The sequence below is a fragment of the Lampetra fluviatilis genome, chromosome 5, assembly GCF_964198595.1.
Source record: "Lampetra fluviatilis chromosome 5, kcLamFluv1.1, whole genome shotgun sequence".
NCBI classification, from domain to species: domain Eukaryota; kingdom Metazoa; phylum Chordata; class Hyperoartia; order Petromyzontiformes; family Petromyzontidae; genus Lampetra; species Lampetra fluviatilis.
Window position 1 is genome coordinate 22,849,765 of NC_136279.1, and position 27,934 is coordinate 22,877,698.

Below are 27,934 nucleotides of genomic sequence, written 5' to 3' on the forward strand. Positions count from 1 at the left end.
TCATTTCTGGGTGGTCGCATAACAAGGATACTAAAATAAAACAAACTGAAGCTTTCGTGACTGCAGGAATTACTCTCTGGTTCTTTCGGAAAAGTCACGTAGAAAAAAAATAAAGTAAATAATAGAATACGACGTTTCGATTGCAACACAAGCAACCATCATCAGGTAAGAACGAATGAGAAAAAAACTTAGAAATATAATGTAATACAACAGAGTCGGCTAACACAAGTCAACACCCTACCTGGTTGATTACGTTCTTCCAAAGATTGCTAAATTTGGGAGACAAAACAGACACGGAGACACACAGACAGACACAAGCAGAGAGAGACACACAGAGACATAGACACCGAAACAACGCCTCTGTGTCGAGGCCTTAAAAAGAGAGAGGGGGGTGGTAGAGAAATTAGCATGTCAATGAGAGTTGTGGAAATCCTCCCCGTAGCGGCCGGAGAGAAAATGGACCTTTCAACAAACGAGCATGGCAAAATTTGAGAGAGAAATAGGAAGTTTGAGAAAACAAACTTAGTAAGATTTGGAAGTGTAATGCAATGCAACACAGTCTAAACGTCGTATTCTATTATTATTAAATTTATTTTCTTTCTACGTGACTTTACCGAAAGAACCAGAGTAATTCCTGCAGTCACGAAAGCTACAAATCTAGTTCGAACCACCTCTACGGGGAGGATTTCCACACAACTCACACTTAACTTCTAATTTAGCAATCTTTGGAAGAACGTAATCAACCAGGCTATGCGTTAACTGTGTGTTAATCGACTCTTAGTGTTGCATTGCATTACACTTTCAAATTTTACTAAGTTTGTTTTCTCAAACTTCATATTTCGCTCAAAAAAATTTCCACACAACTCTCTCATTGACATGCTAATTTTTCTACCACCCCCCTCTCTTTTTAAGGCCTCGACACAGAGGCGTTGTTTCGGTGTCTGTCTCTGTGTCTCTCTCTGCTTGTGTCTGTCTGTGTGTCTCCGTGTCTGTTTTGTCTCTCTCAAATTTAGCAATCTTTGGAAGAACGTAATCAACCAGGTAGGGTGTTGACTGTTGTGTTAGCCGACTGTGTTGTGTCGCATTATATTTCTAAGTTTGTTTTCTCATTCATTCTTACCTGATGACGGTTGCTTGTGTTGCAATCGAAACGTCGTATTCTATTATCATTTAATTTATTTTCTTTCTACGTGACTTTACCGAAAGAACCATCGAGTAAACTGTACAATGTTTGAACGCTACACTTGATTAAAAACTCAACCAACCTGCAATAAACAGTTACATCCAGTTTATTTCCACTTATAATCTTTGAAAAAACGAGGTTTCACCAATTCACACCCAATGCACACAAAACACCAGAAAGCTTGCTAATATTGTGCCAGCGAAACAGCCACAGTTCATTGACAGTCAATTTAAATTAGATAAAAAAAAAAGCTCAATTACAAAACGCGATTTAATGCACCTCACCGTCACGTTTGTATTTTCCTTCTTTGAAAAACGTTAACGCCAAATGATTCAGAGTACCTTCTTACAAGGGGCATTTACAGGACATGCAACTAAAACCCACTGGGCACGTGTAAGCGAATCCCGTCAGATGCACACAGCAAGTACTTGGAGTGAAAGCAGTGCACCATTGGCTCATGAGGAGGGATAAGGCAAACATGAATAAAAAAAATACCGTAAATGTTGAAAAGATTTTATAACACATTTAAACAAAACCAGCAGCTTAAAAAAAAGCCATCGTCAGAAAAGAAGCTATGTTGGTATGTGTCAAAACAGTGAACAGTTATTAATGCATTGTAAAATAGAAACTGATTAACACAACGAAGTGACGACCTCTGATGAGCTCCGACGGTTAAAAAGGCTGCAGGGTTTTTTTGGTAGTGTTTAAATAATGCAGCCAATGTATGTGATAAATGGACAGAAAAAAAATATAAACAAAGCTCAGCAAAATGCCACAGAGCACTGGAATTTCCCAACAAAACAACACAGGTTGTGAACAGTGGCATCCAACAGTGCAGCACTGCAAGCCTGCTGATAAAAAAAAAACACTCGGAGGTAGAGTGGGTTGCACTTGTATTAATTCATAAAACACAAAACTAATTTTAAAAGAAAAAAAAAATCATTTAATAACATGGACACAACAAACACCCACTTGCCATAGAGCCATTCCATGAAGGCAAGTGGCAATAATAATGATAATTCATAGCATGCGTTGGAAGTCACAGTCACCACACACGAACACTGTTTCGATTGCTAAAGTCAAATTGCGTTGGAAAAAAACGAGAATTGTCAATGTAAAAAAAAAGTTGTCGTCCCCCCCCTGCCACAACCACGCTAACCACCGCCACACACGTTCCATACAGTTAAAAGTTGTGCCTATGACCTTTTGTAAATTCGGTACGATTACATTGCAGGGGGCTATTTAAGACGGGTGTTGTTACTCATGATTACGTTACAAAATTCAGCCGCACACTTTGCTAAAAATACACTTTTTTCGATGAGAATATTATATTCCATATATACACACGCACGTATATATGATGCATTTGTAGCAACCGTGGAAAACGTGTTACAGAACACTGACAAACATTTTTTTTTCTGCCTGCGATGCACAGAGCCAGCCAGTTTAATCCAAAGAACTTAAACTAAAAGTTAAAAGCAAACATGACGTTGTATATTTATCTGGCTAAGTAGCAAGCCGGTGATGTTTTTACCCATTACAGGGTCCCAGTGGTTAACAAATTAATGAGCGTAACATCAGGTGTTCTCACACACTTGCTACCGAAATGGAACGCTCCGGAAGATAGCACAAAGAGTGGTCGTCATTTATTTCCAGATAAACCTGGATCGGTCTATTCTCGTGCCGAGTATGCGAGGATGGGTGAAAAATACCAGGCGACTAAACGCGGTTAAAAAATATAACAATTGAATTCCTTGGCTTTAGAAGAGTGTAGCCTCACCTGGGGTGGTGGGGCTCTCCTCGGAGGCGAGAGCAGTGGGGGAGCGGCACGGTGGCTCAGTTTGAATTAACCGGCGTCTTTCGTCGGTTTCCCTTCCCTATCCCGTTACGACCCGGCCACTTGGGTTGACGTGGCGTCGGGCGAGGCCGTGTGCGCGTGCGCGCGTGCGCGTGTACAGGGGTATCAGCGCGCGCCCCACCTGTGTCAGATTTTAGGGCGCGCTCTTCATTGCATACACGGCAACCGCGAGAAGGCAACTGGCGCTCAAAAATCATACTTCGATCACAAACTAAAGTGAATTAACGTGCCCACCACTAAACTCTAGGCAATTTTCAAATGGATAAATCAATTTCAAATACAAATCAAGAAATATATATATACTATATATAAATAAATTAGACCGTTATACATTCGTTCATATATTTGAAATTGGATACATGTAAACCTACGATCATGTTAATGTTATTTTTCCTGTTGACTTCAACGCAGCCGCTTCGACAGATCACAACTTCAAGGTTCTTGCAAAAGACGATTTAGGTGACACGCCAAGGTGAGGACACCGATGTTAGAGGACACCGATGTTATTGAACAAAAGGTCGAATGTGTTTTTGTGGAGTGCATGTTTAATCACAACATTCATCAGCAGTCTTGAAAAAAACCAACGTGATGCCACCACTCGACCACTCTGGACTGCGACAGCAACGGAGGGAGGCCCAATCATCTGCCACAGTTCAGAGGTCACGTGGCTACAGGAATGGCCAAATGGATTGCAAGTTCGTGCATCATTTTTGCACGACCGTACAGGCACGAATGGTCCCACAGAAAAATATAGACTCCGTTCTGTGGCTTTATACATAGACCCGCTCTGTGGCTTTTTTTAAGTCTGCTTTGTGGGTGGGAGGGAAACCAATTTAATAAAATGGTACCAAAGATGTTTGGGGAGGTGACGAACTACAGCATTGCTCGATGTCGTTACTGCATTTAAAGGTGCGCCGTGTAACTGGCATACACGAGTCACGGCACACGCAGGCAAAACACAAAGCATGCAGTATGAACCAATGCTGAGGACGTGGCCAGCTTCAACAAAGTCATCCGTTAAAATGTGCTCCACTAACGAATGACCCACGCACACAATCTCTCCCGCGCCAGGCTACTGCCGTATTTGGATATTTACACAACACTACGTTCATGAACAAACAAACAAAAACGTCAATATTTCACTAAATTTGATCGTAAAATGCAACCACCCCTAAATGTACAGGGCCTCTGTGCGCAGTGCCGACGATGAAAGTTAAGGGGGGGGGCGTGGGGACGCAAGCGCCTGCGAGGCGTGCGTTGCCTAGAGTAAGAGTGGGCAGTGGTCACTTGGCTTGGACGGGGGGACGGGGCACCGAACCGCGTTACACCAGCGGCTGCTTCTGCTCGTCGAAGAAGCTGTCCTCCCCTTGGCCGCCGGCTCGTCAGTCGCTGTTTGGCTTCGCGAGCGAGAAAGCTCGGATGCCAAAGTGTCGGCACAGCTGCCTCACCTGAACGGCGGCAGAGGAAGGAAGGGGGGGGTAAAAAAGGAAGGAGGGAAACGTGGGGGGGGGGGGGCGGAAGGCGGCAGAGGAAATTAAGAGTGGCTCGAAGTGCGAGATCAAATCTCACCAGCGCTGGTTAACACACATCCTCATTTAAACGTTTTCACGAATGTGTGAGCATAAGGCCCTCTTCGCGGGTTTTACATTTTATTGCCACTTCAGGCTTGCTGCACTTGATTTCAGACACCCTTGGGTGACGCCACGCGGAGGGCGTTTTACTCACAATTTAGACGGCGTAATCCTGCTGTGTTCCCCGGGGTCACATCAACCCAAGAGATATGAAGTGAGGAATCTGAAACTCCAGTATTAAGGAGCCTTTCCCTTAACTCCACAAATGACAATTTTTTTTCTATCAAAGCCATTTTAAAATTATATTTCTGTTGCAACTAAAATCAGTTTTTGCTTTAAAAATATACATTCTATGGTACAAAACCATTGACATTTTTATTTCATATTTGCACAAAATTAAATCTACCATTTAACAAACATTAACTTACATTTTACACCATTTAAAATTTAACTTGTGATCAGAAGTTTTATTCCGTAAAAATATTCAGATACAAATTGTCCTATATAAAATACGTTTTCTGTAGCCTCTAGGGTCAACTTTTTGGAATATGCCAACGTCTCCGTTGAATCTGGCTGCATGCTTCATTTATAATTTAACAGACCAACATGTCAACAAATTATTTGGTGATGCTGCATTGGCAGTGGTGCACAAGAACAAGTAACAAACTCAATATATTCGTCAATAACATCAAAACCACTGCCTTAAAAAGCAAAATATACAATAGGTGACGCTCAGGGTCAATGGCCCTTCTTCATCGCGCATCACTAAATTATTTTAGGCTCTCATATTGAACGTTTCTATTATTTGCGAAGCAGGATATCATGAACACAGCAATCAGGTGCTATGAAGAAGGCCCCATTGCCCGAAACGTCGCCTATTTTGTATTCTTTCTTTTAAGACCAAGAATGTCATTGATCAATGTGAATTTTTTTAAATGTAAAGATGTCATTTTTAAGTGCACAGTGGAGGTATTGTACACTGGCCATGTGAGCCACGATGTCCATGAAAGCAGTGAGCTGCAGCTCACTCGTGCTGCAACGTTGTTCACTAATTCGCTTAAAATATTCATCGCGGATGCGCACATTTGAAATGCAAAATTACGTGGAAACGAGCGACAAGGTTGCGAGATGTTAACTACCTCTCTTAGTACTCTTAGGTTTTTACGGTAAAGTCACGTAGGGGATAAATAAATAAAAACATTTATTTATAAAAATAATATAAATAAAATATAAATAATAAATCACCTCTCCTAGTATACAGGATGTCGTTGGTTCAATCACAAACCCTACGCCTGTATATTTGAAGTTTGCGTGTTCTCCCCGTGATCACGAGAATTTTTCCCTGGGTCCTCCGAGTTTCCCTCCACATTTAGAAACATGCGTTTAAGAGTATTTGGTTGTTATAAATTTCCACATGATAAGCCACTTCATTGAGCTATCAATTGTGGCAAGGTCACTTCTAAAAAAAAGCAAAACACAGGTCAGTGGGCCTTACCTAGTAAAATAAAAAAAAATTTTAGTTTTTAGTTTAAAGGTTGCTAGTTGCGTTGAGCGCCGCCTCCGTGTTGCCCCGTCCGGCCCAGCGCCACTTACCACGCACACGCCGTAGTGGATGTGCGCGGCGGTCACGAGCGCCGTCATGCCAAACAGCACGGCCGTCTCGACCTCCACCTTCGGCTGGAAAGTCGCCACGAACGCCACGGCGCACGCTAGCGGCGCAAGGAGCCAGTTCAGCGGCTGGCAGCGCGTGCTGCTCATTTGGCACACGATCAGCTTGCACTGCTCGCGTGCACGGGAGACACAAGACACGACAGAAACAATCGGATATTGCTGCCAGAATCCACGATTGTGGACGGGCACAAACCACAACGCAATCGAGCAAGTCCCATCAATATGATTGTTTGCAGTAATGCACTGGTATCTTACAGTTGGCGATTTCACACCTTGGATGCATGAAAAATGTGTTTTATGAAACCTAGGCAAGGAAGCTTACGGTACCGTGAAACTCATTATTGCATATTATTATAAAATATATGAATGCAGAGAATAAAACCTTATGGAAATGTTAGTCTTGCAATTTTGTAATTATTGAATGGTATTGTCACTTGACTCATAAAGCAGCGGGTTAGTGAAGGCCTCAATTGACACGAACCACAACAAACCAGAGGTCGCAGTCGGGTACCCGATATCCGTACCCTACCCGATACCCGGCTACCCGTACCCGGCCGGGTATCGGGTACCCGTTTGCGACCCTGGTGCGGTCGAGTACGGGTAAGGAATCAAAACTCGTTTGCGACCTCTGCAACAAACGCAGAAAAAACGGGCAGATGCTGCCCCCTACTGTGTGAATCAGAGAACGTTTGAAGGGATTTCAGAGATGGCTGCTGCCGTTCTCTAACACGAAGCGTCGCATTGCTTTGCGAGAGACCGCCCGCAGATTCTACGACACATGACGCATTTGGCACAAAAGCACCAAATGCCACGCCAAATTAACGAACCCTACACACAAGGTGGACTCTTGAATGCGATGTGGAAAAAACTTCAATCAGGTTTAGTTGTTTTTTTTATCCATATATATTCAGAAACTGAAATGGGAAGTGCTAAATGTGAGGCGCTCTACTAACTGTAGATGACTGCACTTGTATAATAATCCCATTTTACAGTCTCAGTCATGGGCAGAAGTAAAAAAAAAATCTGCCAATGACAATTAATTAATATTGCTAAGCAACGAGTCTGGCCACATGTTTTAGACAATCCACATTCATCCAGAGGGCCACAATGTTCCCAGTCAAGCAGTCCCTATTTAAATCTGGCTGCTCTTTGGCCACTGGGAGGAGCCACAGTCACAGCCATTCCTCAAAGCGCCGCCACCACCAAACGGTAACAACTTTTGTCAACCCCCCAGCTAGGCGAGACTCGTCTCTCTCTCTCCAGCTATCAAGCCCTGCTTTTCAGGCCAGTGTTTGGGATTTTATTGGACAACTGTCTCGCAGCATGGTGAAGAACGCACGTTTACAAAATCGGCCACTAAATCCGCACAATGTCATCAGACCTCAGAAGCTAAGCAGAGTTGACTTTGATGGGCGAGCACCGGGGCTTGCCAGGTATTGTTGGCATTGGGTGGCGAGGTGACAGTGCCAAGTGACACCCCCTCGTGTGTCAGGTGTTTGCCCCGGCACTCCCGGTTTCCTCCCACATGCCACTCGTGAACGCTGTTGGCCAAACCCCTCAATGCAGGATCCTTCTAAAGAAATATTTAAAAATACTTTTTTTAAACAGGCTTTAATGAAATGTACCCTACTCGTAATGGCAGAACTCCACGACTCCAGGAAGTGGCCGCAAAGCTCGCCATAACGTAAGGGACCGTGGTGATTTACAGCCAACGTTAGTTGAGCGTGGACAATTAGACCCAAGCCGAAACATAACATATAAAAATTAATGTTAAAAATACTTTTTTTTTTATATAGAATATAGTATTGTCATTAGTATGACATAAGTATACCAAGTTTGCAGTCGATACCACATTGGGAAATGGGTTAAACTTAAGTTACAATATTTGAGGATACGACAATGACAACGACAACAGAGTGAGTTAAATAAAAGTGTGTAAAAAAGAGTCTTGAGCGTCGGTGAGACTTTCCCCAAGTATTCAATTTGCATTATAAAAAAAAACACCCCCCCCCCACGACAGAGTGACTGTAAATGACCACTGCTGGCCATTGTAATTCTGTAATTAGTACAATGCGAAAGAAGTTCAAGCATAAATACATACATCAAATATTTTTCGCAACAAATTTTTTAAACGAGTAGCTGTGAATGCACATTTTCGTGACACTGTCTCGTTCGCCTTTAGCTGTTGTGACCTCCTCTCCTCCTGCTCACCGTGATGTTGGAGAAGAGCGTCCCCACGAGCCAATAGAAGACGCGCGGCTGGCTGTCGACGACCCTCTCTGGAGACAGCCACACCCAGGCGGATGTGAGCACAAAGAGCAGCGTGGGCGACACCATGGGCAACATGGCCTCCCACAGGGTGTCCTTCTTGAGCGTCCCGGCCTTGTGTGCCCTGCCACACGCACGCACAAAGATCCCCCGCGTAGCCTTTAACAGACTGTTGGGGACAAGTGCTGTTCGCGAGCAGTAGCGTCTACGAAGGCTGGGGCGGCACACGGAAGGGGGTTGGGGGTGGACAACACCACGCCCAGCCCCCTTTGTCTCCCCAATGCTGACGTTTACACCTCGCACCAGGTAATCACTAGGGGAGGCCCAGGATATATTTAAATATTCCTCAATGTTCGTTGTCATGAGCAGGAATTTAACTCCGGTCGCCAGGCTTGAACCGCAGAGCGCTAACCACTGCATACTACACGACTGCCCGCCACACCCAGGCGGGCAACACGATTCCCCGCTGTTTTTAGGAAGCCTGGTGTAAATGAGACATTTCCTGATCATGCATTATCTATTGTTTTGTTCGGGAAATTAACGCACAAGTTATTTGGCAAGGTTCACTTAATGTTGGGATTTGAGCAGCAACAGGAAGGTTGGAGTTTCAATGAGGCTATTACAAAGCCAGTATATACAGACACACACTTCAAACATGCAGTTGATGCTCACGAAAGCTCCAAATCAAGTTTAAGAACAATGCAATAAATAATAACCTACCCTTCATTTCTAATTCTGCAATCAATTTTGCATAAGTTACAATCTCATTCAAGAAAGTGTGTTGGTCTCCTGCTTTAACGAAACAGAGTGCTGTATTTAGAATCATATAACAGACTATAACGCCAGTGATAACCAACAATAGTGAATGTGAATGTCAATTTTTTCTAGGCTATACAAATATAATTCCAAGAACACACAAGTCAATGTTCTTCAAGAGACTGACCATTTTACATTCAAATATTTTCTATGTATAGCCCTACTTTAGAAGGTCCTAAGAATATTAAAAGAACAATAACTTCCTCAATATACTCACTTGTGTAAGAATGAAACGTTTATTCATACTCCTGGGAAGTAATTCATACGAGTACATAGAGTCGTGCAATGACTTCATAAAGCGCGGGGGAGCATTGGGGGCACGAACCAACAGAGGAAACTATTTGTTAACACCCTATGGAAAGAACTGCCCCGGAAAATCGACACACAAACGACCGATAGCGATAAGGCTGCCCCCTAATAAAAATGCGAACATGTGAGAGGTCATTTTGACAGTTTGCATGAGGCGGGCTGCCGGGCTGGCAGCTCCAAAGTGCAACTGCGTGCGTGGCGGCAGTGTGGTGGTCACTTCAGGGTACAAGGTTCCTGCAACTGCCTCCGTTACAACACACCTCAACCCCTCGGTTGATTAAGCAGGCGATGTTGCACATTTATTCGTGATTATTATTATTTAGCAAGTGGCAAACACATCTTGGCAGCTGTGCACTGATGAACGGAAATCTTAAGGTATTCGATAACGGGTCAAACTGGAAATTGGTTAAAAGTCACACGGCCTTTCCGTCATCCCCAGTGCAGCCAGGAAACTAACAAGCGACGTGAAACGAAGATTGAGTCACATTAATACGGGCCAAGGGTGATTACGGAATTTTAGAAAGTTATACCACACATTCATTAAGCACGAGGTTCCAGTTACACCTGATAAAAATATAAGCATGTGGAAAGACATGAATTAATCTATTCAATTATATATTTCACGCCCTCGATAAATGCGTGACATTGTGTGCGTGTACGAAGTAATTTTTTTCGGATTCGTGCGAGTCAAATTCAAATCATGTGCTAATGTTACAATTAGGCTAACATAGCCAACGAGACAGGAATAAAATAAACATTTATTTCAAAAGGTTAGAAAATAGAATGTTCATCGCGTGCCATGGCAGACAGAATATATATAAAAACAACTCATACTCTTTGGTTCTTTCGGTAAAGTCACGTAGGTGAAAAAATAAAATAAAAAATAACTTAATCAAATCACGAAGTTTCGGGGGCAACACAAGCTTCCGTCATCAGGTGGGACAACCACAGCCCACTACAGTAATTCTGTTTCTTGCTGTGGTTGTCCCACCTGATGATGAAAGCTTGTGTTGCCTCCAAAACGTCGCGATTTAATTTAGTTATTTTTATTCTTTATTTTTATTCTCATTTTTATTTTTTATTTTCACCTACTTGACTTGACCGAAAGAACCAAAGAGTATGGATCCTTGCAGTCACGAAAACTTCAAATCCAGAAAAAACAACTCACTTATGCAGGTTGAACAAGCTTTGGGGCAAGGTGACCAAAAACGCTCCACCTATTGGGAACACATCATCAGAGAAACATGAACACAGTATTTAATAATATTCATCATCAGCCATGATCTACCCACTGCTGGATGAAGGCCTCCCCAAATCTCCAACATCTCTGACATGGGACACCGTATTCAATTCAGCAGTCTCCTAATACTTTGGCAAATAAACGCGTTGAACCATTTGCAATCGCATTAACTGCTCGCTGTAACATTTCATACAGTCTTATAAAGCATGTAATGCGATGCGATAGGGTCGCACGGGCAAATGACACTTTAAGGCATGGGCCGCTACGAAAACACAGTTGCCCTTGTGTGTGCGCGCGCGCTTCGGTGACATTTGGCAAAGCAGCACGCTCGCCTCGCACGAGCTGTGGGGCATTCCATTACTGTGATAGTCATTGAGTATTCTGGGCACCATCTATATGCGGTGCAGGTCACCACAGCCCGCACTTACATGAGTTGACCTTACCGCGAAAGTCAGACCACAAACACTAATGTCCCCGTGAAGCAAATAGATTGAGCTATAAGCAGAAAACATGCCGCTTTAATTTTGGCATTAACCTCTGGGAGACATTTTCCAGCCTTGTCAACATTAATTGTATTCATCATTATCAACCATAATCAATCCACTGCTGGATGTAGGCCTTCCCAAAGCACCGCCAAGTCCTCTCCGGCACATTTCCTCTTTTGGCTGCCACTTCGAAATTCGTCTTGTGGCGTAACCTGCCCAAGCCCTACTCCCGCTTCTCAAGTCAATTGTTCAGTTACACGCTGTACTAAAGAGTACACTGAGCACACGATTTCTGAGAAAGTGTTAAATGTTTACCATTTACAACAAGCATCGAGGCCAGAATTAGGAAATAATGAGTTATGCAACGCTACGATGTTAAATAGTGACCGACTTTTATTAAAGTGTGACTTTGAATATTGCATTCACGAAATGAACCAAGTAAATCCCCAGTGAGATTGTATGAGTTTTGTTCACAAGACATACTTCCCAATCATATCAACTGAGGAAGTTAACTTTGCATTGAGTATGAGAAGAGGTTTTCCCCTTTTTTCTGGCAACAAAATAGGTGTTAAGATGTTAAAACACCAAACTGAAACCTTTAACAAGGAATCATGTCTGCATTAACCACAATACTTGTGGTCAGAATGCAAAAAAACCCACTGACAATATATGTATTGTCTTTGAAACTGATTGGTCCACCCTAGAGACAGCTTTCTTTGGAGGCTAGTCTCAAAAGGTGTTAGACCAGAGGACGCCAAAAGGCTTACTCATTTGCAATGAGTAGTTTATGCGGAGTGAATAACAAGATTATTTCAGACAGAGCAGCGTATTCTAAAGAAAAAGAGATTGACTATTTCCTTCGTAGCACAACAAACACCAAGTCAGACCGCATTCTATGCATTCTTGAGTTTCAGCACATTTGAAATTCCATTCTGCTGTTAAAAAATGAACATACTGCGAGTGTCCCCAATCCTACTTCCCTATACGTGTTATTTTCCTGTAAAAATTTGCCCCAAATGTACGCACTGCAAGCATCGCCCATGTGCAATGCTTGCACACTCGCTCAGTACACAATTCACAGTTTGCATGACAAAGTTCCGCTCAAATTTACAGCTAGAATACAAGCGCATGCTGCTACTGCGTGCAGAAATAAACGCTTGGTTTTGAGTAACGCAAACGACAACGGCCTGCGGGTCACAACACGACAGCCTATTTATGGGAAGCTTGGAGGGGCACGCTCAACTCTGTCGCTCACTTAGTCCAAATAAAGCTCTTATTTTAAAAAATCTGCCAAGTGTCCAGTACCGAGAGAGTTTACTCCATCTCACTTGACCGCGAATTGAAACCTCCCCCCTTCCCCGACCCTCAGATCAATGTACACTACTACACCACATAAGCGGTGAAGAGCATTTCCACTTAGGTAATGGCCCTCACCTCTAAACACGTTGCTCTGAACAGCACGGCCAACCAGACCTGCACATTGCTACGAGACGTTTTCTGCCAATGTTACTTTTAATGTGGGAAACAAAAGCGCACACATGCTGTGACCCATATCACCCGTAATCCACCTGATCTTGTGGAATCTCAGAATCTAATCAGGGGTTGAGCCTGCCCCACCACTCACTGCAGGTGCGGTGAACTTCAGGGCCACATTGTCAGCAGTGGGCACGTCGTCGTTGTGCAAGAATGTGCATGCGTGATATGTTAAGTGTCCGTGCAAGCAATAGTTTCTCAATAGATTTTTTACTGGGCTGAGCAGGTGAAATGCATTGGCGCTTTCACCGCATGAACTGTTTAGTCTAAAGGGAAATCTTTTATTTAAATTATAAGAGCAATCGTGCTCATGTGCACCGAGGTCATATTCGGGCCAGTCTTGTAAAACAGCTTGCGGCCGAATGTTTCCTAACCGCGTCAACAAACACCATTCATCAAGCGGCCTGCGGTTGGTGTACAATGGCAGTTTAGTCACGCATGAGTACTCTCTCCAGTGTAAACAACGCCACTCGCCAAACGCATCGGAGGCAAGGAGACGAGGCAAAGTGGCCGCACGCTGCGTGCGCAGCTGCCCTCACCCAGCAGCATGAAGAGGAATAAGTCACGGTAGAGCAGTCCGAAGGGCAAGTCCTGATGCCAGGCCTCCACGCCCACCACCGCCGTCACGATGTACACGATGGAGATGGTCTGATAATGGACGGGAGAGGAGGCGATGGGGGGTTAGAACCTAACCACTTTCTGGAATTACGCATTCAAAATAAACTTTCAATACAGTTACGCTGCAGGCAAGTAGCCAGTGTGTTCCCATACAATGCATTTAACCATCCTGTAAAGCAGAGGACATCATTAATATTGTATAGAGGTCGAACAATTTAATTAATTGTCACAATTCAGGGTCATAAATCAATACAAAAATATCATTATGATAAATGGCAGCACTACTAGTGGCTACAGGAGTGACAAAATACCCATAACATATATCCTATATCTAAATGAAAAAACATTGAGAAATGTTATTTAACGCAAGTAATGTGATCTTAAGAATGAATAATAATTGATGGATGGATCCTAATACTGAGCCATTACTGTAGCATTGTGTATAATAACACATGCAGCTTTGAAATTACTTTTACAATGGTCAGATAACTCTTATGGAAGGGCTGCCTACAGGCCAATGAGTAGCTTCAGCACATTTTAAGAATTTGAGTCCCTTCGAAAGAAGCCCTTACTTTGCTGTGTCTTGAACAAGCTTCAGTCATTGTCAAGCCTTTCAGGGTGAATGCGATGGTGTGTCACAGCTGCACCCTCCAATTGCAACCACCACAGTTTGCTGCATTAAAAACCACCATTTGCAAAGTATCAACTTAAGAATTTCCACAAGGTACATCCTCGCGTTGGAAACTGAACGATCGGGGGGACAACACTAAAACCCTTGTGCTGTCCTGAAGTCTGACGAGGTAGCAATGCAATCCATCAGGGGTTCAATATCCGTGCAGCCCAGCCTTTGGCCCTTCGTTATTATCCAGACTAGCATTGCCGATTACGAGAATTTAAAGCAAGCGTAGCTGCGAACCGTTGGCCCACTGCACAAAGTGATACCGAAAGTGCCGCTAATGAAACCCGAATCGCGTCATTCTGTTGGCTTACCACTTGGCTGATATCGTAGCCCCAGGGCAGGAAGAGGACGCCCGTGTTGTACTTCTCCCAGTGAGACAGGATGAAGGAGAAGAGCACGACCCAGAGCAGCATGTGCATGGTGGCGAGGCTCACGCCCGTCTGGCCGCGGCCGAAGATCGAGTAGACGGTGCTGCCGAAGAAGAGGCAGGCCCAGCTGTCGAGGCCGTGGTCAAACAACTCTCCCAACGGGGTGCTGGAGCCCGTGCGCCGCGCCTGCTTGCCGTCGATGCCGTCTGTGAGCGAACGCACAAAGACAAAGATCCCCCGTATAGCCGTATCAGACTGTTGGGGCAAGTGCTGACAGTGAACACCTATGAAGGTCGGTGCGGCACACGAGGGGGGGGTGGGTGGCCAGCACCACGCATGCCCAGCCGCCTTTGTCTCTCGAGTGTCGATGTTTACACACAGCACCAGGTACTCATATGAGGCTGAGTCAACTTAGGGGAGGCCCAGGACCGGTTCAGATAATCGTCACTCTTGTTGGCCGTGAGCAGGAATTGAACTCGGTTCGCCGGGTTCGTAGCGCAGCGCACTAACCGCTACACCACCTCTCCCAACTCGCGCACACATGAGTTTGGACCAGGGATGCCACGGCAGTAAATACATGTTTTTTTGTCTTCTCACACTGTAACTGGGATATATATCATGTCACGAGATTAATGACCATTTTAGAATTTTTTCAGAACATTACACGCTGGTTGGAAAGTGCTTTCCCCAACTGTACAAACCAGAGCTCACTTGAAGTGATCTCAGAGGTAGCTCTGTGATATCTGCTTCCATAGGCCGCTCTCTTGCGTTCAGGGTTGGACTGCTCTGTGAGATCCAAACAGATTTTTCATCTATACTCATTGTTTTTTTCGGTAAAGTCACGTATGTAGAAATAAAATAAATCTAAATAAATTAAAATAAATCACGACATTTCGAACGCAACACAAGCGATCATCATCAGGTGGAAATGTGGTAAAACACACTATGTTTTATCCCATTATTTTAATTTAATTTAGTTTTATTTTATTTATACATATGTGACTTTACCGAAAAAACCAATGAGCATAGTAATTTCTGCAGTCACGAAAGCTTCAATTCTATATTAGATTTTTCATCTCATGAGATGACACTGAAGAAACAATTGTTTAAAATACGAGATAGACAAAAAAAATCTAAAAAATAACACTTGCAGAAGCAGATATCATGCTTGCATAAGCAGATGTCACAAAACTGCTTCTGAGATCCCTTCAAGTGACCTGCTTTGTGTCCACACCAGGAAAAGCCCTCTCTCAAATTTTCCATGACAAAGAAACATTCATCACATGGTCAAAGCAGAAAATGGCCATATTAAGTAAAAACCGAAATTGTATGCGATGCTTTTCTGTGCAGGCACTAGCGAATGGGCCGAGACCAGAAACCCTCGACACTTGGGTACCCAATTTAATCACGGGCGGTCAAAACCTCGATTACAACCCAGGGTCTCAGCGGTGCCGGCTCAATGTTCTGACCCCTGAACCACCCAACCACCTCAACATCAGTAACACAATTTAAAATTGTAACAATATGAAAGCGTTGCCTGCAGGCCTAGTTAAACAAAGAAATCATGCACGCTAGAGTGAAATGATGAATTAATTCATATGACACATTCGTCACTGATTACCATACGAAAGTGCTTATTCTCGGCAGTTACCGTCAAATTTACGCCGAGACCTGGCATTTATTCAAATGGGTATGCCTCACAATGTGACAGTCTTGGGAGTGTGCACCTTGCAGCACTGCGTTGCGCTGGCAGTGGAGATTACGGTGGCGCTTGTTGTGAGACCTATTACGGAATGGCTGGCTAACGTGGTACGCACGCACACACACGTTGATTTTTCAGCTGGCAGAGCCGCAAACAGAACGTGCGTACACATGATGTTCCTGTACGTGTCCATTCAGAAGTGGGAAACCCCACTGCTAGAAAGGGGAAAAAGTAACCGTTGCTACTGCTGGTGTGTAACGCAAGACTAGAAGACGTACTTCCCTTAGCATTTGCTTCCAAAACAAGGGTGTAATTAAAAGGTACAACAGGTCGTTTTTTATGAGGTTCACTTTTACGTAAACACTGTCACATGCGCCCTGCTATATTTGGCCGATGGATGCCATGCCAAAGAGCAGTGTCTACATTGAGAAATGTCACTGTTGGAAATGTCACTTAAATAGATTTTGATATTGGATTAATAAAGAATTTAAACCCTTTAGTAGTAGTAATACAAATAGGACCAATTCATTATGAATCCAGCCACTCTTAACATATCTCAAAAGCTAAGCACGGTTGAGCATAGATAATGCTTAGATGGGTGACCACACCATGCACAACAGGTTCTCATAGGATAGGACTTGTGGGCCGACTTGGTGGGGAGGTAGAGAAACGTGCAGGAAAACCCAGTGTTGTACTGTACTACGAAGTCTACGGTGAAACAACCCCCACATGCCGCACGGTATGGGGAGGTCCTCATCCAGCAGTGGCTGCCCTGAGGGCTGCACGTGTGGTGAGAATAATGTATGTACGCATGTTGAACTTCTTTCGCACTGTATGTAGCCAACTGTGCTAACTGGAGGTGCGGTGAAGGACAAGAGAAAAAACACAAAAAGCAGTGGCTTCTTAATATCGCAAGAGAGCTCCAGACGGCCGCAGGATCGTATCTAGAAACACGTGATGCAGTAACCGTCTTTGTTCGATGGCCAGCCCAAAGCCAATGATAATAATAAATTCATATTCACGATTTCAGCAATTATAATAAATCTGACCGAGTGATTACCCGCGGCGTTCCACGACGGGGTTGTCCATCGTGGGCGACCAAGTGACGTGCCGCACGTGCACAGATCCCCCCCCCCCCCCCCCATTGTGCGTAATTAGCCGTGGCGCGTGAACTCGCAAACACCGCATCGTCAGACAAGCGCGGCCAATGGCAGGGCTGCCGATCCCGACAGCGTGCCCAGGAGACGGCGCAAGAGATGCGCTTACATCCCAACCTAAATTTAATGTTATATTTTTATGAACGTATTTCATTACCTTTAAAGAGGCGTAAAATGGATAGAGTGAAACAACAGTGAAACGCCAAAGTACCAGTGAGCGTTAATATGATCATGCAGTGCTCAAATTATGAAAACGGTATGATAAAAAAAGAAGACCTTTGCTTATACGAAGAGTACATGTAAGTGGAAAGCAAACCATCATTTGTGTTTGAAAAGGCTTGTGAAACAGTGAAGTATACAGGGAGATGTGTAGTAAGTCTCCTGAATAACAATAGTAACACATAATTTGGCATTAAACGGGAGATCATGATGGCCGATACAGTAGGCAGCGAGGCGAACGATACAGCCGCGGAGTTAATTAAGAGCGATTTTCAATCTATCACCACTCTAGGGCTTCAAGTGGCCATGGAAAATCACTATTTCCTTGTCAGATCAAAAGGCTACAGTTGATCATTTCCCAAGAAAACACAAATAACGCCTTTGAAGACGTCCAGCGACGAGCACTCAACAGAGGCAGTTCATTTCAAGAACACGTCCTGTGCCGGAAAACACCGTAATCTTTCTCTCGAGCGCTTTTACACGGACAATTATGTCGATTTGTCAGTGGAAGGCGACGAATGCACAAGCAGCAACTAAATAGAAGCCATCACTGTTGAAAGGCTCACACTGATCGGATGAGGTCCTCCAGTTTTTCCCTCCACATTTAGAAACATGCATTTAAGAGTATTTGGCTGCTATCAATTTCCACATGATAAGCCACTTCACTGCGCTATCATTTGTGGCGAGGTCGCTTCTGTAAAAAAGGTGCATAGCTCAGTGGGCCATACTTGGTAAAATAAAACGTTAAGTTTTCGTTTAGTAGTGTGTATCCGTACGAGAGTGTGTGTGTGTGCTTACCGAGGGTGTATGCCAAAAAGCTGAGGATACCGGCGAGGATCCACACCCATCCTGGCACGTGCACCTGCCCCGGCGCTGGGATGAGGGGGGGGGGGCACGAGACAGCCCGGCGTGAATCACTGCACCGTCATTCACTCTGCAGTGCTGGGACGCGCGTACTCATTGCACGGCGGCGAACGGGTGGGTGTCGTTTCTACAAGGTGGCTCACGATCCTGAAACACCTGGCAAGAAATGCGCTCTCAAGTTGTACGTACGCCATGCGCAAAACGTGAGATGTTAAGTCTTTGCGCGGTGCCCGCTTATGTTATATGCTTGAGTAAATGTTTGTTTAAAACCAATGTAAATCTCAATATGACTAGCTTTACTACCCGGCTTCGCCCGAGACTTGGATTATTGTCTTGCATTAATACACGGCCTAAGCGGAGGGTGAGGGAGGATGCGTGACGTCAGCAGGCACACTGCGTAACGCTGCCGCATGCGGGTGACATCACAGATGTGAGGTCACCACAGACGACGTGGTGACGTCACATGCAGCTGTTACGTCACCACTCACTTGCCGTGCAAAATATATGCTTTATTGCACCCCCTCCCCACCCAAATACAAAAGTCTATTTTTATACTTTTTGCATTGTGTACAGTCTGGAAGCTACCCACATGCCAAATTTCAAGTTTGTTGCATGTTGGGAAGTATGCTAAACATTTCGAACAGACACACATTCACAAATTTCCCTTTTATATATATCGATAAAATTATTAGCATAAATAGATGTTCACACACATTTATGTTCATCGTAGTCAGTAATAAGAAGCGTGTTCCTTTTGTTTCTTGATAAAGGTTAGGCTTTGAAAATAAGTAACATGTTTAAGTCTGTGCAACTTTTTAAACATTCTTTGTTAATAAAAAGACTTATATTCTTGGTTCTTTCGGTAAAGTCACATAGAAGGGAAATAATAAATAAAAAAATATATAAAACAAGAAAAATTCTCGCGACGTTTCTATTATATATTTAAAAAAATTGACTTCCTTAAATTGCACAGCAAAAAAACCTTAATACTCAAAACATTTTCAATTCTCAAAAACAGCTCTTATCTTATCTAGGCTGTGTGTTCCGGGCTGTCGCATGTAATGTCGTATCTTTGTAAATTAATAAAATACTATAATTATGTTCATGTGCTCTGTCAAAATAAATCTAGTGGACATCAAACGAATTGTTCTATTAAATTGTACATGTTTAATTAAACTCTATATAAGTCTTTTGGGAGTCCCTGATAATTCACTCAACCCCTACTTTGATGACTGGTTTTTTCACTCTTTGGTTCTTTTGGCAAAGTGACTTAGAAATAAAATAAATAATAGAATAGACGACGTTTCGATTGCAACACAAACAATCGTCATCAGGTGTGAAAGAATGCAAGCTCGGAAAGACAAACACAGACACGGAGAGACACACAGAGAAAGAGAGACACAGAGACACACACGCAGAGAGACACACACGCAGAGACACACGCAGAGAGACACACACAGAGACACACACACAGAGAAACAACGCCTCTGTGGCGAGGCATAATCTAGAGAGGGGGGGGTGGGGTTTGCATTATTTCACACCTGGTGACGGTTGATTGTGTTGCAATCGAAACTTCGTGTATCCATTTATTTATTTTATTTCTACGCGACTTTACCAAAAGAACCAAAGAGTAATTCCTGCAGTCACGAAATCTTCAAATCAAGTTTTTTTTCAATTAAAAAAAACCTTTCCAAGGATTGGGACAACCAGCTTAGGTATGTACGCACAAGCTAAGAGCTGCACGTTTCTTGGGTTGCGTATTTCTGTTTAAACCTAAAACCAAATAATAACTCGGAATGAACTCGACCTCGACAGATCTCAGCAGCTTAAGCAAGGGTTGAGAACCTGGAGAGTGCTTGGATGCATAAACATTGTCAAATGTTATACTGTACACCTATGATTCCACATCCATGCTCCCCACGTTCACCAACCGGCACCGACCAGCATGACCAAGTTTGATCAAATAACCCGCATGACATGCACGAGTGTGGGGAAGGCCCTCATCCAAAAGCCAAAGTGAATTCCTGATCAAATGAGCATTGAGGCAGTGCTCAAATCCCATTTACAGTCCAAGAGCCAGTGGTAGAAATTCCACATTCTTATGGTAGGGCCTGGTGTCCCATTAAAACAACCCACGATTGAATTTCTCACAAAGTGGTCCTGAGGCCGAGTCGACCCCACACAATCTAGCATTGCCTAGACAAAAAGAGCTCTATTAGACCACACTGACGGAGAGAACACAAACACACGTTTCCAACTGCTCGTAATTTTTGTTTACCAGACGCGTAGAAGTCCCAGTCGTAATACGCCAAGATGAAGAAATTAAAAACAAGCAGCAGGAAGCCCGAGAAGGTCAGGAGGTTGGGGGCCACCCACTTGGGGAAGAGCTGTGATGAAACAGACACCACGGACGCCTTCTTTCAGCAAGTGGAACAGGCGAGTGCGAGCGAGTGCGCAGAAAAACCCACTTCCATGAGCTACTGCTGATTATTTAACAAAATAAAGCACACAAAACGTCTACTTTACGTATCTGTCCCTTCGTGTAAAACATAAATCGTATTTCTTACATCATCAGCCACAAAGTCTTCTGGGAGTGCAAAATGACAGCGGCATTGTTCCAACACAAGCAAACTCTGTACCGGTTTCGACATACATTGTCTCATCAGCAGTCAGGTTTGTTTGCCTAAATGCTGGTCAACTGTCAATCTTATTTAACATACGGGGTCCGACTTCCACGAAAAATGATGGAATACATGACTGAATAAGCATTAGCGTTTCTGTGAAGAATATTAATAACAAATTAAATCCCGTATTTAAGACTATTTTAATGCACTGTACTAGCATTCAGATTAATACATTAGCATATCGTTGGTGTAACAATGAACACATATCAAGCAATACGTTTTGCAATTACATGGACTCCCAAACTTTGAAATAAAAAAGTTGATAAGCAATGCAGGCTGAAATCACGCACTTATATGAATCTTGCTGGTAGTCTGCCCCCAAACTAGAAGATGCTTTTGTGTATTACGTCACGAAGTGAAAGTGTAAACAGAACCATGTTTAGCAAACTAAAGACACAAAACTTCTGCTTCTTGTGAAATACGACACCTATAATGTTTTAAAAATTCCACTGGTGTTCGGGTTGAAGTGGGGGTGCACGCTGCAACCTCAATTTTATACCCAGCGATGGTTCACAGCAGTGGCGAGTAATACCTAAACTGATCCCGGGCACCTCCTTCACCAACTCGCACTGACCAGCGTGGTGATGTACGGTCAAGTAACCCTCAGGACAAGCACGGGGTGAGGAGGCCTCCATCCAGCAGTGGATTGAGAATGGACTGTAAATAAACGACCTTCGCAGTACTGTTAATATTGTCAACCGAGGAACTGTGCTACTCCAGGAAGAATGTTGTCCAGGGCTACAGGGCTGTGGTAGCTTTTCTCCAAGGGGGAGCAAAGTACACACAAGATAAGCGCTCTTTGTGTAAGTCTACTCAAGTCCGCCAGCTTGATTAACAAGAAAATGTCCACATTCATTCCACTTGGAAATCTGTCAAGTGAGAATTAAAGGCAGTGCTCGGCCAGGAGCCAAACAGGGCATAGTGACCGACTGCCAGGCAAGTTAATAAGCGTTAACTGCTGTTACTGGCATTGCCTTTAAAAGTAATGCACTCAATCATGAAGCAAGTTTCTCCTATGTGTACTGAGTAAAGTTACAATTAGTGGCGGTTGTTTCAACATGAATCACTCATCACCCTGGTGACTTGTAGCAATCCCCATATTCAACTGCCAAGGTAAATAAGAATGATCACATTGTTTGCACTTAGTGAACAGTCACCTGTGTGCTTTCTATGTGTTATGAAATGAATCATTTCTGAGATTGTAAACCTCTGACAAGGCACACCCCTTGGAAAATAAATGTTTGAATTACCCTTCGTACCAGTCTACCGACACTGCGCTCTCTTCCTGTACAAACAAATGTTAGCGCATCTGTCTTCACTTGCTACACTGTGCTCTCAAACATGAGAACATTAGCATGCTTAATCAAATACAAGTGACAACTTAGGGCAATTAACTGCAGGACTAACAGTTTCAAATGCACCGCACACACTCACCTTGACCACAAAGTTCCAGAATGGGTGCAGGATGTACACCGACAGTGGGTTGGTGTCCACAGCACTGTACTGCAAAGGAGAATGGAAAAAGTTGGCAGGGAGTATCTTTTTACAGACGTCACGATGTCAAATTATTCAGAGCAAAGGTAAAAAAAAAGTGCAGCATAAATGCACGTGAAAACATGCACACCTCCTTTCTCTGAACTCTGGCAGCGAATATCTGCCATGCCGTGTAATTAATTGGAGATAATTAACGTTAAATTACGCTCCCTCAACTTTCCGAGATTTTGCTTCAAGCTAAACACCTTTGTGCGAATGTAAATGACAGAGCTGCCTAGGGTTGAATTGCCATTCTTTGAGTTTAGAGGGGATAAGAGGTATACAATGTAGACTTTTATAACCAATCATGTTAATGAGTATACATGAAAAGGGGACTAATTTCATACTATGTTTTATATGGAGACTACGAAATTACATTCCCAGCATGTAACTGTATATTAATAGAAAATGTACAAATCTAATTTGCACTACATTATATGAAATACCAAGAAGAATGGAATAAAAAAAAACATGTTCAACAATCATTAAAGTGCATATGCCATTATTAGTAACATGTACAGTAATCCATCATATTATTGATCATTAGGAGACATGAACGTTAAATTAACTCGCCCAATATGCACGAGGTGAACACAGCTCAATAGTATGGCAGCAAGGCAACACCATTTCACTTCAATTGTTTTTATGCGGGCGTGATTAACAAGACCATTGAGTGCTTTCCGGCAGGCTACGCGTGGCGCAGTAGAGGGCACGAGTCCCTCGTGAGACCGTGGACGTGGCCACGAACATTGCGACTGCAATAAACAAGACCATATGGTGCATGCCGCCACCAAGCCTCACCTCACAAGTGACCGCTAGTACCCTCTTGCCTCTACACCCCCAACGCACGGAACCAGGAAGAGCACTTTCCCTTCCAGCCACCACCCCCCTAACCCAGCGTGCCAGTTATGCGGAGAGAACAATTTAGGGCGAAGCACGTGTCTTACAGTGCCTGCATGCGCGCCCCGCAAACTGACAGCGTGACCTTGCAGCAAGTGATATTTCAACTCTCGTTGAACGTACACCGTGCTTTGGCCGCGCAAATAAAAATATCCCTTGTATAGCCTTGACAGACTGTTAGGGCAAGTGCTGTTCGTGAGAAGGACCGATTAAGACCGGCAAGGCACACGAGGGGGTGGGTGGCCCAGCTACGCGCCCGGTCACTTTTTGTCTCTCTAGTGGCGATATTCACACATCGCAACAGGTACTCATTTAAGGCTGAGTCGACTTAGGAATGGCCCAGACAGATTCAGATAATCGTTGCTGGTGTTGGCCGTGAGCGGGAATCGAACATGGGTGCCTGCATTTGTAGGGCAGCGTGCTAACTGTTGCACTACCGCTCCCCACCACACAGCACATTTTTTCTCAAACATACCACACACACTTTGCCTTGGCAACTTAGCTCACACAAGTTTGACACGCAGGATTTCGCGACCAATATTATTCATAATAAACGTTTTAAAATCCTGAGCATAGAACATGTGGTGCACAAGTTGTTATCTTGCTTTTCGCCCACAGAGCAACATCTGCCAGTGCCCAAGGCATCGAACATAGAACAAGTCACCTGACCTTTATCCTCATGCACCGGGGGGGGGGGCGCAGCCAAGTGTAAGGATTCGGACAGCGACGCAGCTCCCATCAGGAGTATAAATAAAGATCCGTGAATAAAGGAACCCAACCAAAAACATCGCTTCCCGCATTACAACCCACAATTAACCTCTCCACAATGGCAGCCCACAGTGGAATGGAATGACCGATTGTGACGCGCTCGGGCACGAAAATGTGTCTCGCCTCCAATTACTGTGGATTAATCACCCGACGAGTGAGCCGTTCGAACGGCGACACTCCGGGTACTGATGGAGAACAGCCGGGTGCAGTCACCGCTCTCTTGGTTTAATTACGCGCCACAGATACCACCTCTTTCGAGCACTGTTTCACTAAAACGAGGTGGTGTTTGTGGTAGTGATTCAGATGTTGTGGGTTGGTGGACCTCACAGGGATGGGAGCACCATATAGTGTGATGAAGAATCAAGAAATCTGCTGATTATTTGCATGAGACGCGTACTCAAAAGTCTGCTGGGCAATCAGACAAGGAGGTGAACATGAAATATCTGGAATGCGTGGGGTTTCTGTCCGGGAACTACAATCACCTGTCATTTACGTATACAGTACATTGGAAATTACTTGACATCTTGGGCAGTACACATGTCTGGCACTCTGAGGCTTGGTATAAGGTTTCAGTTAGCAGCATTCACAAAGTGGTGTTCTTGCTTAATTGAGTTTGGGGGAGGGGATGTCCATTTCCTATTGAAATCACTTTGCCAGTGGCAGACATTCTGCATTCATATGGCTCGGGTAAATTAATCCACAGGTCAACGACTTGATGTTGCAGAAAGCTGTCGATATTTTATGAACCCATTAAGGATGATGAGCGGCTCCACCGAAACCCGAAACGGACTGACCATTGTCAAGCGATTGTCAAGCGATGTCTAAACTTCTTCTGGGCCTCTCGTTTCAACCACATGCACGAACGTGAAATATCAGAATCACGGTCAAACAACCTCCATGAACGACGCGACCCGCAGAGGCGTTCATCCAACAGTCGACTGAAAATATGCTGTCAATTATTCATATCAATTCCGAAATAATTAGGAATGACTATGAATATATTAATGAATTATAAATGAATTGTGAACGACTGATGAGGCATTATTGTTTTAGAATGTATATATTATTTAGAAATCCTGTACCATAAAAATATTAATTTAGTACAGTTCAAGATTAAGCATATTCATTCATTATGCAAGAATATAAACGCTTATAATTATGCATGAGTTATAACATGAGGATTTAATTCTCCATTAATTTAACTGCAATGTACACGACTGCCCTTTTGTAAATCCACTGCTGAATGAGGGCCTCCCCCCCCCCCCACACCGTGGGAGTAGTGGGGACAATTTGCCCAAACTCCACCACGCTGGGCAGTTCGAGTTGGTGAAGGCGAGACGTAGGAGCACGGTGCATACAGCACCATGGCTTTTGCTGCGCTGTGTGTGGCCTATAGCACCTGTGATACACGGTGGTCACCCATCCGAGCACTATGTAGGCTTAGCTACCAGGATAAGGGATCATTCGGAGTATGTTACTATATGTAGAACTTCTTTCGCACCGTAGAAAACCAACCGTGCTAAACGGAAGAGTGATTTGGTTACAAGTGGGTAATTACTTAAATAATAAATTAAGCATTATGTAACAGTTTTAACTCATTGTTAATGTTTTATTGAAACTAAACGACTATGAATAACGACAAATTACTATTGCAGCACTGGTCAACAGGATATGAACCACTACAGTATACACTCCAGACGTGTACGATAATGAACGAACACTAATGCATTAATTACGACAAACGATAACCATACACATCTTGAAGTCACGAAAAATATTAAACATAGCCCCAGAAATGCTAATACATGACTGATTTAACGGGGCGAATTTTGTAACAAGGCAAAGGTGACACTGACCCACACCAGTCGCCATTCGCCACTGACGTTCACGAAACCACACAGCGGCCTGTGCCAGGCTAGGTGCACTTTGGGGCCACGTGAAGAAGCGGCGAAGGTTACGAACCAGACCCACGCGTTTTGGGGTAAACCTCCTGAATTAACCGGCAGCTGTATCTTGAACTTCTTTCGCACCGTACGTAGCCGTGCTAATCCGAGGTGCTCCCCCCCCCCAACGTGTTGCATATCGTCACCTCGCCGTTTTACACACCCGGCGTTCCGCCCGCTGTTGTGAGCGTCGGTCTCTCACACAAAGATAAAAAGGGTAAGTGCTGTTAGCGAGCACCCATGAAGGCCGGCAAGGCACGCGAGGGGGTGGGTGGCCAACACGACACCCGACCGCCTTTGTCTTCCCAGCGGCGATGTTCACACACCGCACCCATTTGAGACCGAGGAACGGTTCAGATAATCGTCACTGGCGTTGGTGGCCGTGAGCGGGAATCGAACTCGGGTCGCCGGGTTCGTAGCCCTGCGCACGAACCGCTACGCACCCCCCCCGCCCCAGCACTCTCGCTGAATGACAACCATCCCTGACCACCACCACCACCACACCATCAGCGTGGGTGATGAGGTGGGTGAGGTGATGAGGTGGGCGAGCGGAGACGGTGGCGGCGGCAGGAGTCAACACAACAGCAAGAACGCCGAGCGCCGCGGACCGTGCCCCCTAGCGGGTGCTCACCTTGTACTTGTCGAAGCCGGCGAGCTGCTCGGCCGTGATGTACGCGTGCTCCGCGGCCATGTCGACGACAACGACGCCTCCACCACCTCCTCCTCCTCCCGCGAGTAGCAGCAGCAGCAGTAGCCCACTCCTGCCGACACCGCGCGCCTCACTTCCGCTCTTCCCCGACGCGTCACTTCCTGTCGGTCACGCCCACAGCGGGGCGGGGCACCCCGGGGTCGCGCGAGGAATCGATTCTCCTTCACGATTGGGATGCACAAGTGAAGTGAATCGATTCGTTAACGATTGCTACTGATTTTTTGTTTGTTCGCGGTAATCGTTGCCGCGTTAACCGGTTACTGTGCTTGGAAATCGATAGCGTATCCTGGATACGTATTAGGTACACAAGACTGCCCAACGCGTGCGTCCAATACCGCTGTGGACTAAAAATGTATCATAATAGGCGACGTTTCGGACAATGACCCGATATTCAAATCGCACAATATTTGTACGTACTAAGTAGAACGGCTATTTCCTTAAACGTCGCCTATTTTGCATAATGTGCTCCCTTTATGGCCACAACGCGATTTGACGGAATGTGTTGAGTTGTTTGTTAATTTAAACTAAACCCCACCCCCTCCTCACACCCCCCCCCACTCATACCCCGCCCCTCCTCACCCCCCCCACTCACACCCCTCCTCAACTCCCTCCCACTCACAGCCCGCCCCTTCCTCACCGCCTCCCACTCACACCCCACCCCACTCACACCCGCCCCTTTCTCACCCCCACCCCTTACCCTCCACTCATACCCTGCACCTTCCTCACCCCTCCCCCATTTACCCCCCCCCCTCCTCAACCCCCATTCACACCCCGCCCCTTCCTCACTCCCCCCCAACTAACACCCCGCCCCTTTATCACCACCAGCCCCCTCGTCACCCCCCACCTCACACCCCGC

General features: G+C 44.7%; 2 protein-coding genes across 2 annotated transcripts in view; one reads left to right on the forward strand and one right to left on the reverse strand.

Annotated features, from left to right (window-relative positions):
• Window positions 1-8,542, forward strand: part of DEPTOR (DEP domain containing MTOR interacting protein) — a 72,500-nt gene extending 63,958 nt beyond the window's left edge. Inside the window, exon 10 of the mRNA XM_078857200.1 lies at window positions 8,466-8,542. Coding sequence (XP_078713326.1) covers window positions 8,466-8,474 — 9 coding nt within the window. The 3' untranslated portion in view covers window positions 8,475-8,542. The remainder of the gene's footprint in view (window positions 1-8,465) is intronic.
• On the reverse strand, window positions 1,274-27,156 carry SELENOI (selenoprotein I). The gene is made up of 10 exons (XM_078857201.1): window positions 27,001-27,156; window positions 22,660-22,728; window positions 20,820-20,928; window positions 18,476-18,550; window positions 14,543-14,805; window positions 13,474-13,582; window positions 10,845-10,893; window positions 8,495-8,675; window positions 6,206-6,391; window positions 1,274-4,489 (listed from the first exon to the last, which is right to left on the reverse strand). Exons 1-10 carry the CDS (start codon window positions 27,058-27,060, stop codon window positions 4,424-4,426), a joined length of 1,167 nt encoding a protein of 388 aa, XP_078713327.1. The 5' UTR covers window positions 27,061-27,156; the 3' UTR covers window positions 1,274-4,423.
• Between the last annotated feature and the right edge of the window lie 778 nt (window positions 27,157-27,934).